The following is a 16,242-nucleotide window of genomic DNA, read 5'->3' as shown; positions in this document are numbered from 1 at the left end:
CCTCCCAGCGGAGACCTTCAAGGCCAGTTTGCTATTTTCCAACGTGATAGCAGGCAGAATGGTTGCTATGCTGATTACTGTGAAATAAGCAGCGTTTATGCTCTCTGCAGAATGTTTTGTTCCTGTTATATGCTTCACTGTAAGTGATTTTACTCTTCTCTCTGCCTCAATCCTGCATTCGCTTTTCCTTTGTTTCCCCTGTGTAACAGGAGAGTCAGTGCTCAATCCTCATTGTCATCTCAGCGGTATTGCTCCCAAGCCCTCTCTAATTGTAGGTGTTGGTAAGGGGCCACTGGCCACCCCTTTCCCTGTCTCTAGGCACACACCGTCTCCTCCCAGCCTGCAGGTAATGGTAAAATAAAGGCTTAATTGGATACCTCCCCATCGTGTCCTTGTGCCTGTGCTAGAGAAAGCCGGCTCCAGTGTGAGGTTGGTAGTACTGGGGTGTGATTATAAGCAAAGGGGGATTGTGTGGGGGAGGGGGAGGAAGTGTCAGGTGAGTACATGTCTGTGTGCTGCTGATGCTGCCTCTCCTGTGCACGTGCTGCTATGTGAATATCATTGAAAATGTGGCTGTGTACACATTTATGTTTATGTAAGCTGTATGGCTGCGTGCGTATTTAATTGATGGAATTTATCGTCTCAATCAGTCCTTTTTTTTTTTTTTGTGCTATACAAGCTTTTGATTTTAAAAAAGGAGTCTAATTGTGCCATCGTCTCCTTCACACCCCCACCTCTCACTATTCGCTCTTCTCTGTCGCCACCTCCATTACCACCTCTCTTGGTTCATTAAACGCCTTGCTGCTTGAGACCACTGACGTGCATTAAAGCAGGTTAACCTCTCCTTGGCCACAGGGTTTTCAAGACAACATATACAGCCAATATTCACATGATGTTAGGTATTCACAGCAAAGCTCTCAAAAGGCACTTCCAAGCTTAAGAGCTGTTCCTGAGGTGAGTGCTGTGCATCCCATGTGAAGCTGAGACTGCTGTGCTTTAAAGGGCTTTGCATTTCTGTCTGTCAGGTGGCTGCACAGCCATGTCTATGTGGAAACCCATTGTAAGCACTCAGAATGTAGTGCAGTTCTCCTGAGCCTTATGAAGCTAGAAAGGGCACCAAGGCTGGAGATAACTATGACTGCAAGCTGGAGCTTTGCCAGGGAGGGAGTGTTTCTGCTAATTGAAACTCAACACTTTTACTCTAGCAAAAACCGGCTTGCAGCCATATTTCATTTTGTTAAACAAAGCAGGTACAAAACTATTTTGGTATTTTAAATTCGTGACGGATGAGAATAAATTACATGAGCTCAGAAAAAGGCAGCCATGTTGTGCATTATCCTTATAGAAAAGCTTTGCATTCAGGTGCTGAGGGTTATATTAGGAACAAGTGTTACCATCCTTTCTCCAAAGGGTTGTCTTACTATACCTTGGTATTGGGTTTTGTCATAAGGCAGTAGAGATCCTCAGTTCAGGAGAGTTTGGAGAAGTGTATAGCTGCATGGATAATTCCACACTAGGCCTTGCTTGGCTCGTGTGCAATGTAAACATTTTTTTTTTCATCTGCCCTTAGTTTGTAACCTGCTGTGTTGGTCACCTCCCATTTTCTGTGTGGTAGAAAGTTTAAATATATATGCAACACTTTAGTTGCTATTGAAAGAGCAGCTCTGGTAATTATTCTGTGTGCTGTACAAATTACCATCACCACTGTTCGCTAATTAGCAGTGCAGCTGTAATTAAAGTCCCTTTGTGCTCAAGCTGATTTGTCCTGTATATCTTCTCCACTACTATTTATTGCTTCCCCTTCATGTGGCATAGTAATGAACTTGTTTAGCCAAGAGGGATTCCCTGTCTTTTTAACCAATACTAAGGGTGCAGAACCAGCCCCGCTCACCCCAAACCCCAACACATAAACATTCTGTACGCTAGTGCTTCTACTTTCTGCCTACCAATAGTTTATGGGTATACAGTGTGAACAATTTTCATTTTCATTGCATTTGGCCTGAAAATGATTACTGCAGGTAACAAAAGGATAAATATGGTGGGCATTGTTGGATTTCATGTATGAAAATATCTTAAAGTGAGACTACTAGTGACCACAGCAATTTGTGATTTTTTTTTTCTTTTTCTTCCTAATTTAATGGGTTGGTTGGTGCAGAACAAGTCTTTGTAAGGATAATAGGCATTTACTTTATTGCCACAACAAAGGTGCACAGCCTTGTGACTCACGTGACAAATGCTAAACCAATGTATGTTTTTTCAGATGCAAAACCTTCCTTGAACCTTGTGATTGTTTTTGTTAAGTAAAGTTCAGAAATTCTTCTTTACAGAAGTGCTAGTTGAAGCTGTTGTTGCTGGCGTTATGTATTGATGTGAGGCTTCCGGTGGAGCTTTTCAATATGCATGCTACTGGGTAAAGGACAGAGGCCTGGCTTGGAACAGCCTGGTTGGATTTTATCTCTGTTGGCCTTTCGGCACATGCATGGACTGGTGCAAAAAAGCCCATTTATGTAGTAAAATGTAGTTCATGAAGTTAATGTGTAAAAAGTTTATTATGTGTATTTGTTCTTTCTTTTTGTCTCTTAGTCATCTGTACAATGTTGTATTTCCCTTAGATGGAGTCCCCTGTGTGTGCTTCTTCTGGGCTTCCTTTACATCTGCTGGTCCCAATGGTGAACAATGACATCTCCTCTCCATGTGAGCAGATCATGGTACGCACAAGGTCTGTAGGTGTTAACACCAGTGATGTCGCTCTAGCCACGGAGCCAGAATGTCTTGGACCATGTGAACCAGGCACCAGTGTGAATTTGGAAGGCATTGTGTGGCAGGAGACAGAGGATGGTAAGTCTTACGCCCGATAAAATGCTCTGGACATATTTACACTTTAAAACAAAATGTTATTTAAACTTTGTAAAAGTCCGTAGCTGACAGATAGCATAGCAACGACACCTATTCTGTCAACTGTTTAAAAAGAGATTTTTTTTTTCTTCTTTTTTTTGGTGGGCCGTGCCTGTTAGTATTAAACAATAACGCAATAGAAAATTTAGCAGGGGCTTGGGTCTTATAATAACCTCTTTTGTCTTTTCTTTTTTTAAGTAATTTTTTTTCAATTCTGAAAATGGCCACCATTTTATTTATATCTGTTCTTGTCCTACCGTCTTTAAGGCCATGCTTGTCTGCACGTCTCACAGAAGCTGTGGACTGGAATAAAGCTGGAGCAGAGAAATCCTAAAAAAATAGAAAATTGTAATTTTTAGCTTTTGTTGTTCATTGGTAAATAATAAATATGTCTTCCCTTGGTCATTGCTGCAGACCTTAGTTCAGTCCCTGGTGAGAGGTCTGACAGTATGGAATCCCTCACAATTTATTGTCCCTTCTGAAACCTTTTTTTTTTCTTTTTAAATAGAGCTAATAGTATTGTTTGGTTTTTTTTAGCGGCTTCTGGTTTCTATGCCTTATAAAATATATTGCAATAATCTGTAACAGCCTTTACAGATTATGACTTCCTTTTCTACAGTTATTTCATGATGTTTTTTTAATTTCCTCTGGTTCCTTTAGTCTGTAGGTAGCAGCTTTTCAGTTGTATGATGGTTTATTGAAGTCTTCAAATTAAAAACTGCCAGTTCTTAATTCCAGGAAATGTGCATTTAATGCTTTTGCCTAAATAAAATTGTGGATATCATATTCATCAAATTTATCTGTCAATTTAGTCTGTGTTAATTATAATAGCAGATGTTCAGTGCAGAGATGTAGGGATCAGCTTTACTGTAGTCTTTGGACTTCAGATATGTAATATGGGATTCCTTGGGGTTTGTAACCGTGCCATGCTGTCTAAGAAGCTCTACTACTGACTGCTTGAAAGCTGGGTTATTCATACCTGCTTACGCTGCAATGATCCCTGGCAGCTGTGCAGCCATCTGCTATCTCAATTGATTCAGGAAAGCTGCAGGTGTAGATATGAATTTCCTTTTTCTGAATCTTCCTGGGCTGTAAGCATGCTTAACTACAGTGTTAATAATTCGCCCTTGTTTTGATATATTTTTCTCCTCAAATTCTGTAGGATCCTTTTATAACCTTTTCTAAAAGCCGGTTGTCACAGTTTATATAAAGTTGTTTTGTAAATATATTGACTGACAGACTAATGATTTTGTACTGTAGATTTCCTTGCCGTCTGCTACATAAAATAAGTAGGCTTCCTGTGTGGTGATAGCGTCTAGGTTTTGTATGCTGGTTTTGACACTATTGGCCACCAATATGCATTGCAGGTCAGCAGAAAGAATCTGACATTTTGCTTTTCTGTTTGATTTGTTAACCAGCTTATATTGCTTTAACAAAGCAGTGCAATGATGTAGGTTTTAGATGAATAAGTCTGCAGTTTCCAACTGTACATGTTCAACATTCTATTTGCTAACTGGTTTTCATCAGTCTTTCTTTTCCCTGCTTTTAAGTGTTTTTCTTTTACATTATAGGAATGCTTGTGGTAAATGTGACTTGGAGAAATAAGACCTATGTTGGTACACTTCTGGATTGCACACGGCATGATTGGGCACCACCTAGGTGAGTTTAAGTCCTAGCTGTTGTAACTAAATAAATCCTGACCTGTGTAGTGGGGATTTTCCTGCTCTACAAGGGTTATATATTTTTGTTTAGGGGAACAGAAAAGATAATTATACTTGGCTTATACCATGTTTGGGGGGGTCTGATGTGCAGCTGGGAAAAGGCCTCATTCCATAGTACTGCATGCTAACAATACAGGTAGGCCCTAGGTTACATATGAGATAGGGACTGTAGGTTTGTTCCTAAGTTGAATTTGTACGTAAATCGGAATAATTATATTTATTAAAATAATGTACCTAGGACAGATTTTTGTCTCAACATATTATTAGGCAGTGTGGTGTCAGTTACTGTATAAAACCCTCACTGTCACTTAATCACAAACTAAGCAAAAAAAACAAAGTAAAAACATTTTTTTATTCTTTATGAAGCCTAGACATTCATTAACTTCTGGGGCAAGCTGTGCTTTTATATGCAAAAAGAAACAGCTTCAGAGTTGTCTTGGTCCTTAAGAGTTACAAGATGTTGCAGATCAGCTCCACTCTTAGAAACCCACAACATCAGCTGTGTTTAGCAAAAGATTTCTTCTGCAAGTCATGCAAACCGCCCTCCTCCAAGCCTTCACCCCGCACAGGAGTGAGCAGGGAAGCCCCCGTACTTATCTAGGAGGCATCCGTATGTTGGATGTCCTTGACCAGGGGGACTACCTGTAACTGCTTTTTCTGTTACTCCTCTACAGAATGAATTTTTGCATTTCAGTAACAGCCCTATTGTAAGGTCGATTTTATATGTGTACCAGAGTTCCACTTTAAGGTTAATAGAACTTGAATTATTTTTGCTGTTTTATGGAATACCTCACACTTCTTTCTGTTCCCTTCCCCCTCCAGATTCTGCGACTCTCCCACCAGTGACTTGGAGATGCGGAATGGACGGGGGAGGGGTAAACGCATGCGTCCAAGTAGCAACGCTCCAATTGCAGAAGGAACATCCACTGCTGATGTTAAAGGTGCAAGCAGTAGCAGCAGTAGTAGCAGCAAGACTCGTGCTGGGGCAAACAACAAAGGTAGACGAGGAAGCCAGAATTCAGGAGATCATCGTCCACCACCTTGCAATACATCAGAGGATATAAAAGCCAGTCCCTCATCCGCTAGCAAGCGGAAAAGCAAGCCCCCATCTGACATTGAACTAACTTCAAGCTCAGAAGATTCCAAAGGAAGTAAACGTGCTCGCACAAATTCCATGGGATCTTCCTCTGCTCCAGTGTCTGGATCCTTGCCTTTAACTGTACCATTAAGCACTATCAAAGTAGAACCAGCCGCACTGGATAGAAATTGTTCTTCACCCATCTTGATAGACTGCCCACACCCCAACTGTAACAAGAAATACAAGCACATTAATGGCCTGAAATACCATCAGGCTCATGCACACACAGATGATGACAGTAAGCCAGAGGCAGATGGGGATAGTGAATGTGGTGAGGAGCCTCATCTTCACCTTGATTTGGGTGGCTGCAATGGTACCTTTCCTTCTCAGAAGGGCTCTCTTTCCCCGGCCAGATCTGCCACACCCAAGACTCGTTTGACAGAACCACAAAGTCCTACACTTTCTTCCAAGCTTGGAAGTAAAGGATTATGCAAAAAGAAAATGGGTACGGAAGGGGACACTGACCCTGGAGCACTTTCTAATGATGGGTCAGATGAAGGCCCCATGGCAGCAGATGATACAAGCAACGATGGTTTTGAGTCACAGGAGAAACGAGTAGGTGAAAAAGATGCAGCCAAGAAAGGAAATGGGAACAAACAACAAGATAAACTGGCTTCTTCAAAAAGTGTCAAATCTACCCGTCCCATTGCACCTGCTCTAGTTCCACAACAGATGTATACCATTCAGACAACTAACTTTACTGCTTCAAGTCCTGGGTCCTCAACTGGCCTCCCTCAGACAGTAGTACAAACCATGCCTACTAGCCCACAACTAAAGCCTATACAGCCCAAACCAACAGTTATGGGAGAGCCATCTATTATTAACCCAGCATTAACACCATCAAGAGATAAAAAGAAAAAGGATAAAAAAAAGAAAGAACAAAGGGATGAAGAAAGTCCTGGCTCTTCCATAAAAATTGGTCGCCCTGAAGATGGAAAAAGTCCTTATGGGGAAACAGTCAGTGATTCTTCAAGCAAAGGTGATGGACTTATTAATGGCTCTGATTCTCACCAGAGCCGTTTGGCTAGCATAAAAGCTGAGGCTGACAAAATCTATAGCTTCACAGACAATGCACCCAGTCCCTCTATAGGTGGCGGCGGAAGTACTTCGAACCGAATGGAAAACCCTAGTCCCAGTCAGCCCATGACACCGCTACATGTTGTGACCCAAAATGGGGCAGAAGGGACTTCAGCTAAAACGAACAGTCCAGCTTACTCTGATATTTCTGATGCAGGAGAGGATGGTGAAGGTAAAATGGAAGGTACAAAGGTCAAAGATCCAGAGCAGATGGTTAAGGAAAGTGCGAAAAAGTCCCTTTTTCCTCCTCAGCCCCAGAATAAAGAATCTCCATACTACCAGACGTTTGAAACCTATTACTCTCCAAATTATGCACATTCCAGCCCTGGTCCTGGTGCCATGAATCCTACCAGTCAAAGTACACCAGAAAATCAGCCTCTTAAAGTTAAGAAAGAGGAAGATTTGGAAGTTACTGAAGTGAAAATGAAAGTCGAACAACCAGAAGATAAAAAACCAGAGCTTAGCACTAGCCAGCAACCTTCAGTTATTCAACAGCGTCCTAACATGTACATGCAGTCGCTTTACTATAATCAATATGCCTATGTGCCTCCCTATGGCTATACTGATCAAGGCTATCATGCCCATTTACTTAGTACTAACCCAGCATATAGGCAACAGTATGAGGAGCATCAGAAACAAAGACAGAACCTCGAACAGCAGCAGCAGCAGCAGCAGCAGCAACAGCAACGTAGCCTTGAAAAAAAAACAGAGATGGCCATGAGAGACAGAGAGGTCAGTATTAAAGAAGAATGGAAGCACAAGTCTTCAGTACCTCCTACACTCACAAAAGCTCCAAGTCTGACAGATTTAGGAAAGTCATCTACCAGTAAGCCTAAGGAACTAGGAGCAGGGCCCGACCCTGGCAAATCTGTGATTATTCCAAAGCCAGAGGAATCTGTAAAAATACCAGGGCAGCAGCCAGAGGGGTTAAAAACAAAAGTGTCAGATGGAGGGGGACACACAGGAAAGGAAACTGCAGAACCTTCCAAATCTGTAAGCGATTGTGGACGGCAGGCCGGTCTAGACCCTGTTATTTGGTATAGACAGGTAAGGCATTATATTAAACCTAATTTTTCATGTGAATAAAAGTGCTTTGCTTATGTGCATGACTTGAAACATTTTATAGTGTAAGGCATTTAAACATGTACTGCTATCAAATACCAGTTTTTCTTACAGGTTTTCTCCATAGAATATTTGTATTTTCTTGCCTTTCTAAACTACACCGTTTTTGTTTTAATGCTATACTTTTTGCAAAATTTAATGCTGACCAGTGTGTTGAAGGATTCAATTTTATGTTTTATTTTTGCTCTGTGAAAAATATATTTATTGAACAGGTTCTATTAACATATACAGAGTAGATGATGATTGCAAACAAATAAGGGTGTGAATGTTCTCTGGTAGAAGTAAGGAAAATCTTACAATGAAAAATGTGTGTAAGAAAGACTTTTCCCTTACTTTAGAAGAAAGTTCCTCACACTTCTTTTGTCTCAACAGGAAATAGAGACATCTCAGCAATGGTACTTGAAATAAAATAACATGTTCTAACAATACCACAAAGGTTTAAGATTAATAACTTGTCTGTTTCTGACCCACTCCTGGTAAACTAGAACCAGCTTTTCAACCATAGCCATAAAACTAAATACGCATAAACAAATCTTGGAATTAAAGTAGAAATAAAGGTTCTCTTTTAGGTTTGCATGATCTGGCGGGTCAGTATTGCACAAAGGAACAGGTGATGTCCCTTCAGCAATAATGCGACTTACCTGCCTGGGTTTTCTGGCAAAAAGCTGAGCTGTGCATGGCCAGGTTGCCAGTGAAAAATGGCAATCTCACCTTCCCTTGTGTGTGCCGGAAAGAAGTATGGTTTGTCATGCTTGCCTGGCCAGTCAAAATAGTTAAAGATAATCCGGAAAAAAAAGAATAAAAGGATGGGGCGCTGGAATGCAGACATTGGAAAAAAACTATAACAAAAGATTCTGATTGTTCTTCTGGTTGTTTAACCATGTGCCCCCGGGTTAAGCTACATGATCATTTGAGTTTAGAAAGTCGTTCAGGCACAGTTCTGTAAGACAGGTATTTTAGAGATTTTATTTATCTCCAATTATTCACACAAATTGATCCTGATTCTTTTTATCTCTATGTTGAACGTAGGTTTAGTTTTATGCTTTTCCGCTACTTTTGAGTACTTTTCAACAGTATTCATATAGTGTAGACTTTTTACTGCTGTCCGTGTGCTCCACGAAACAGCTAAATACAAGCAATCATTTTATGTTATTTCAAAGCCCTTGTATAAAATCTTTTGTATACTTTAGTGCCCAGGAACATTTTACATATATTTGTAGGAGAAAAAATGATGATTATTACATTGGAAGTGCAAAGACGACCTTCTCACCTCTGTAGCTAATATATGGGTATGTTTCTTACATATTGAAGATTGAAGATCTTATCTCTAAATTCATCCAATGGGAGGGTCATTGAAATGTGACCATGTGACGTTTAAAGTAGGAAGAACAATTGATGCTTGATTACATTTTCCAAGGTCTTTGCTTTAAAGTTGAAACCATGTGTCTGCATAAAGAAGACTTGGTATGAATTAGATGGTGACCACAGTCTGTTAACAGGCAGGGGAGGTCAGGTAGCTGCACTGCTGCAACCAAGCACAGTTGAACAATGTTTTGTTTTTTCAATTTGTAAAGTTTCTTTATAAAGGTGAAATGTAAAATTTGATCTAATACCATGAATACTTTACGAATTTGCCTTTTGCCCTGGGTTTAGTTGATTTTAAGGGCATCTCCCAATTTAAAGGTACGGCACATAAAATTTATTGAGTAATGCCCAATGTCAATTTCAAGCTTTACTTTTTGTGTCAAATAGTCTCTTTTCCTGAAGTGTTTTATATATAACTTTTTCATTTTTGTAATATTGTGTTGTAGATTGACTGGTATTGCTTTACATTTAAAAAACACTCTGGTCTAATAGATTTGTAATTACGGAATTATTTTTGATTCCTTTTTCTTGCTGATATTCTTTTTTTTTTTTTTGCACTTTTTTGTTTTATGGAAAGCATGAGTAAGGTTCTTGTTTTTATGATACCTTCTACAGTGATGTCTGTCAGGACCTTGTCTAGTCAGGCAATATTTTCACAGCTATTCACAGAGATTGTTCGCCTTTCCAAAACACTTTTGCCAGTGCTTAACAGTGATTTGTGGTAATTTAATTGCTAGAACCCCGGCTACAAAAGAATAGCAGTTTGTAGCTAAGCCCAAAGAAGTGAATAAAAAGTGATTTGTCACAAAATTGCAGTACATTTGGGACAAACCACAACTATAGGCTGGCAAATCTATATAAATACTTGTATTTCCAAATAAATTGTGAAGGGTATCACACTGTCTTAGCTGATATTTGTATGTTCATGAGAAAACTTAACTCTGTTGTGTTTCTTTGTTTCTTCCACTTTTTTTTCTAGTGGTTTCAGAAGTAACTTAAAGAATATTTATTTTTCTTTTTTTGCAATATCCTTAGCAGCAGGAGGCAGAATCACGTATGTGGTCCTACGTCTATCCCAAGTACACTGATGCTTTAAAGGCTGAAGATGAAAGATGGAAAGAAGAGAGGGAGCGGAAGGTCAAAGAAGAGCGGAGCCGCAGCAAGGAAGCTCAAACTAAAGAGGACACCAAAGAAGGTGTTAATGTGGAAATGAAGGGACCACAAACAACTGAAGACCCTCGTGTAATGCCTAAGGACCCCCGCTCTAGTACTCATGTTCCTGTGTCATCTCCACTTACCCAACACCAGTCCTATATCCCATATGTGCATGGCTATACCTATAGTCAAGCTTATGACCCTAGCCATCCAAGCTACCGTGGAATGCCTGCAGTCATGATGCAAAACTACCCAGGTATTGGATCAAGATGTTAATTTGCCTCCTGATGAATTCTTAATCCACTGAGTATTTTTTTTATGTTTAGCCAAAACTTTTTATTTATTTTTTTAAGAAATCTCCAACAGCCACAAAAAAAATATTAAAATACTAGCCATAAATAAAGCGATGTATACTAATTTACTAATCTTTAAAAGTTACCGCAATAACGTAAAAAGATTTGTTGCAGTGACCATCTTGCGTGGTAATGAAAGATTCCACTATGTGTTCACTGTCCCAGTGCATAGTTTCACAGCAGTATAAATCCCTACTTGTTATCTGTAAAGCTGTTTATGCCAGACCAGCATGCTTTATAATTTAAGATTGTAATATCCAGGGAATCTGTCGTTCCCTGATGGGAATCAATTACTGCCATTAATTGAAAAACATGGACTTCCCATGATGGAATTTTTAAGAAAATTTCTAATGCCAGGTTTTATAAAAATGTGTGTGTGTGTGTTTTTGTGCATCACTTGATCTTTACATTTTCACATTTTGCTTTCTATCCTTTGTCTGGTGAAAACTAATTGTGGTGTTCAGATTAATACAGTGGATTTCTTTTTTGTTTTTCTTCTCTAAACAAAAGCTAATGCAATATGCTGAAGATTGAAGGGGGTTCAGGTATCCAGGCACAATCTAAATTCTCTTAGACATCTTTGCCAGGCGGGGTATCCATAAACAGGAGTGGTTATCTCAGTTGAACCTTTCTGTTTAGCCAGCAAAGAGAGGTGAAATAGGACGGTAGTTTAGTTTTCAGCAACAATGTCTGCACATATTTCGTAAACAGTAAATGCTGTCAATGGTCTCCCATTCCTGAACTGACATATTGGTAAGCTATGATCATCATCAGAGTTTGCAAGCTTCATCCAGCGATCTTTTGTTTAGTTGCCCATGCCATGTGTGTAGGTGTAATAATAGACAACCACTTTTTATCTTTCAGTTAGCTTTCCTACTGCATCAATTTGTCAACAAAAGTGTCACTTTAATCTACAGAGACTAGTTGTGTGGCCTCATCTACAAGTTTAAAGGCTCTGTTTATAAAATGGGGAATCTGACATTCCCTCAAACATTCCCTGGTAGGAATTAAATTACTGTTAAACACGAGGGAAATTTGAGGGAATGTCTGATTCTCAGTGTTATAAATAGAGCCCTGAGAATTTGTTTTTGTGTTCTTCTTGTATAGTTTTATTTTCTTGTGGTGTTTACTGTACCCTGAGGGTAGCACTACAGTTTGTGTGTACACATTGTTCATTTTAAAGCCAATATATATTATTGCCATGCCCTTTCTACCTGCATCTGGCACTTGAAACTCATTGACAGTTAAATTCTTGTTGTTTGTAGGGTTAACATACACCTCTTGATGCAACAGTAGCTAAGTTCTAGCAGGGCAATGAAACTTGAGAGTGCTAGGGCCATCTAAATTCTTTTTTTTTTCCTGTTTCTGTGGGAAAGTATAATTAGAAATTGAGGATCTTGTTCTGTGGAGGTGAAAGTTGTCACATCTTCGTCTATTGTCATGTGAGACATTACACATAATACTTGAACAACATAAAAGACTGCATATGCATAGTGCATAGTTTTGGGAGTTCCAGTCAAACATTAATAAATGTTTATGTATCGGGGTTTAAAATTCTGCACAAATGTTCATGGTCTCTAGATGAGGTTTGGAATGTATGTGCAATGTAAATATAATAATATAATGTAATATGTAAACTGGCCATATTCATTGTCATTAGCAAACTTTGAAAGTTTTATTGCAGCCCTTTTCCAGCTGCTCATTTTTATAGTTTTTTTTTTTTTTTTTTTTTTTAATAGTCAACTTGTATTATTTAGTATTGAGTTTCCATCCAGTAATTCAGAGTCCTTCCCCAGGTATTTTCTGATGAACTTTGAGGTTGCTCCTATTTCTCACTATGGCTAGCTTTAATGTATATCCTGTGCCCATCTGACTGACAAGAATTGATAATTAATAAATAATTAAAAAATTAAAAGCACTGTATATTTTGAAGGCTCTGAATGGTGTTAAGTAAATTCAGATTACAGCAGGTCACTCAATGACACAAATAAAAGCACATGGATTTAGTCTGAATAGTAAATAGCTTTGCAAATGGCATTTAAAATGTAAATTAAACTAAACCTTTTTTTTATTTTTCATTGGAGTGTGGAAGGGACAAAACCTTTAGTAGTTTTTTTTTTTTTTTTTCTTTCTTTTTTAACATTGGGTAGATTTTTCTTCACTCTTACTATAATTTGCCTATACACTTACTTTAACTGTTATCCACTTGAAAAATAAAGATAGGGGAACTGTTTGTTTCAGGTCAGATATTTCCATTTATTTCCTAATTAGTGTTATTGACAAAATAAGTTAACAAGTACAGTGGCAAAAAATAGGTAACTTTAGTAAAGTGTTTCTTTTTTTAATTCTACTAGTGTTTTAATTTTTCATGTTACCTTTTATAAAATGTGCAGACCTTAAAATATTTAAGAACATGTCCATACAATAGATGTTGATAAATTGACTTTCCTTTTATTTTTCCCTCATAGGCTCCTATCTTTCCTCCAGTTATCCTTTCTCCCCATATGGCAACAAAGTTTCTGGCAGCGAAGAATCTGAGAAATCGCGAGCCAGTCCAAGTGTCAGCTGTAAACCCACCTCTGAGTCTAAAGCACTCGATATTTTACAACAGCATGCTAGTCATTACAAAAGCAAATCTCCAACGGTAAGTATCCTTTTGATTTTTAAATAGGATTAATAAAATAATACATTTTTAAATAAGAACTTTTGTGTTTTGTGAACAAGCAGTACATGCCCCCCATTACAGAAGAGACACACTAAATGCTTCTTACCTTCTACCTCACAAATGTTTACAGTATTTCTCTACAGCTCGGTGAACAGTTCCAGTCTCTGTTGGTTCCCACAGTGAAATAACTATTGTGCCTTTTTGTAGTAGTTATGTTATCTTTTGCTGCCCAATAAATATAGCCAAAGACCAGAAAATAAAATGGATAAAATATGTCTGCACCAGTGTAGAGCTCACAGATGTATTGCAAAGTATTTGTGGACATTAATTCCACTTCTGGTAAGGGTGCATGTCATCAATCTATATCCAATGGCAGAACAGGCAATTTTTGTACATATTTCGATTGGTAAAGGAGGAAGAATGTGTAGCAAGAGTAATGATATTTAGTTTGTATAGGTGGTGATGTTGACAAGCAGTTTTCAAAATTTGACTACATACCCGGTGAGCTCCTTGCATATCTTTGATACCATGCAGTGTTTTAATTACAGATCTTTTAGAAAGGTAATGCCTTCACACTGGTGTATTCTTGCTTATTGTAACTGAAGCCTAATCTAAAAATGTGTTTCCTTTTATGGATAAGTAGTGGTAACTAGTAGTGTTTTAGGAATGTACATGACATTTGAATAATGTGCTATCTTGGTGGTCATGTGTATTGTTCAATATGTTGTTCATTTTGCTTACTGTTGTAGTTTAATGTTTAAAGTGAAAGGTATAATATCAACTAAAAAAATCATTTTAAATTATCTGGTGCCTTTTTCTATGTAAAGATCACAGATAAATCTCCCCAGGATCGAGATCGAGGTGGTTGCGGCGTTCCAGGTGCTTCTACAGCAGGTGGAGGTGGCTGCAGCAGTATGGGAGCACCAGACCGAGGAGACAGAAGTTCAGAAAGGCCCCGAACCTCCCCATCCCAAAGGTTAATGTCCACACACCATCACCACCATCATCTTGGCTACTCCCTATTGCCCGGCCAGTATCAACTGCCCTATGGCACAGGTAATTTACATTTGATCAGATTTCCAATGCTTTTTAGACCAGGGCTTTTTCACTGTGCTTTTCAGTGTGGAGAAGAAAAATATTCTTTTTTCACTAACTACTTCCCAATGGGACAACCTATCGCCTTTACATATCTTTCAAAAATGTCCTTTCTCTGTTGCGTTCTATCAAAGATTTTCCCTTCCTACTTCAGTTAAAAAGCAATCAGACAGAAATTAAAGTTAAAATTTTAATGCAGAGGCCAAAAAAGGGGGGTGGGGAATGTATTTATTTTCTCTGTTTTTAAGTTCCAAGACACCAATTTACATTTGTTTTTGTACTTAAGCAGAACTATTTTAGAATATAGGATTGCCTATTTAGCAGCACTGAAGGTCCATGTTATCCAGAGATAATTTTCTTTCTCTTGCCTAAATGCAAATAACAGCATTCAAGCATTAAAAATTATTTATAAACATTTTAAACTTAAATCAGTAAAACACTAAATAAAAACCCACCTAAATCTGCTTAAGGTATATGTAAAGGTTCTTTTTTTTTTTTTTTTTTAACAATGCAGGGAAGGGTTAGGCCATGTCAGCTGATTTTCATTCAATTATTGCCTCAAGGCTATTTATCAGACTAGAATGTGACGTGTGTACAGTGCTCGTCCGACGTGATTCATGGATCCTTCCTGGCAGATCCATGAACAACAAATGATCGTAATACAAGTGAAGGGGAGAGAGCACAACAGGGTCCCCCTCTGTTGCCCCCCCTTCATAGAGCAAAACGTCGCTTTATGTACAGCGCTCTTTCAGTCTTTTGTCATTGGAAAGGATCATGAAAGATCCCTACCAATGATCACATTAGTCTAATGTGTGACCAACAGTCTAATGTGTGTATGTAGCCTTAGACCCTCTGCCAGTTTTTATTGCTTTCCATGTCCCTTCTGAGGAGCTGTACCACTTGATTTATCCTGGTGACTATTGTCACTAAGATAGGAAGAAGTCCAACATTTTAAGTTGCCCTAAGAGAGATGGGTCAGGTAAAATACTCCACTGGGGACCTCTGTCCAGTAAAGCACTCTTAGATGAAAAGTTTGTGCTTTAGAGAGATTTCCATATTTTCTGTTGTGCCTTAATGTAATTTCCCTTGCTGGTGTAGACAGCAAAGGGTAGCCTGCACTATACAAAAGAAATGTTTGGCTGCACATTCTGTAACATGAGTGACTATTTAGCCCCCTTTGTGTTAGTAAGTATAAAGTTTTAAACTTTAATAAATTATTGAGGCGAGCATCCCTGGATCAGGAAGTGAGGGAAACATTTCCTTTGCTTGAATCGTCTCTTTTTATTGTGGAATTCCTAATTTTGTTTTATAAACAGGAATATTTTTTGATTTTCAGATTGAAAAGAAATATATTTCTTATTATGCTACTTTTATTGCACTCGTGTTTTTGGAGTATTACAAATAAATTTTCTGTTTGCAGGTTTGTCATCTACACCCATTGTAGCAAGTCAGCAGGGTTCTGCCCCATCACTTTACCCACCCCCGAGGAGGTGAAAGCGGTAAGTTTTTGTAATGCTACAAGTGATAATTTGCCAATTATTCAAAATTGAACTAAGTTTTTAGTATCCTCAAACCTCTCATCTCCGGGCATGTTACATTGAAAAAAACCCTGAATTTGTGTAGAATACAAAATTGTGTTTACAAATTTCCTTTTTA

At 38.6% G+C, this 16,242-nt stretch overlaps 1 protein-coding gene across 8 annotated transcripts in view; it reads left to right on the top strand.

Annotated features, from left to right (window-relative positions):
* The window catches only part of ZNF609 (zinc finger protein 609), a 45,324-nt gene that overhangs the window by 26,231 nt on the left and 2,851 nt on the right, over positions 1-16,242 (top strand). For 5 of the 8 annotated variants that reach the window (XM_072402205.1, XM_072402207.1, XM_072402203.1 and 2 more), the window contains exons 3-9: positions 2,613-2,838; positions 4,467-4,554; positions 5,439-7,878; positions 10,354-10,729; positions 13,295-13,470; positions 14,319-14,547; positions 16,007-16,085. In XM_072402205.1, coding sequence (XP_072258306.1) covers positions 2,613-2,838; positions 4,467-4,554; positions 5,439-7,878; positions 10,354-10,729; positions 13,295-13,470; positions 14,319-14,547; positions 16,007-16,080 — 3,609 coding nt within the window. In that variant the 3' untranslated portion in view covers positions 16,081-16,085. The remainder of the gene's footprint in view (positions 1-2,612; positions 2,839-4,466; positions 4,555-5,438; positions 7,879-10,353; positions 10,730-13,294; positions 13,471-14,318; positions 14,548-16,006; positions 16,086-16,242) is intronic. The other 3 variants (XM_072402212.1, XM_072402208.1, XM_072402211.1) reach the window with 3 other exon arrangements.

Source organism: Pyxicephalus adspersus, chromosome 2, assembly GCF_032062135.1.
Source record: "Pyxicephalus adspersus chromosome 2, UCB_Pads_2.0, whole genome shotgun sequence".
NCBI classification, from domain to species: domain Eukaryota; kingdom Metazoa; phylum Chordata; class Amphibia; order Anura; family Pyxicephalidae; genus Pyxicephalus; species Pyxicephalus adspersus.
The sequence above is the reverse complement of the archived record's forward strand: the minus strand, read 5'-3'. Positions and strand labels throughout refer to the sequence as shown.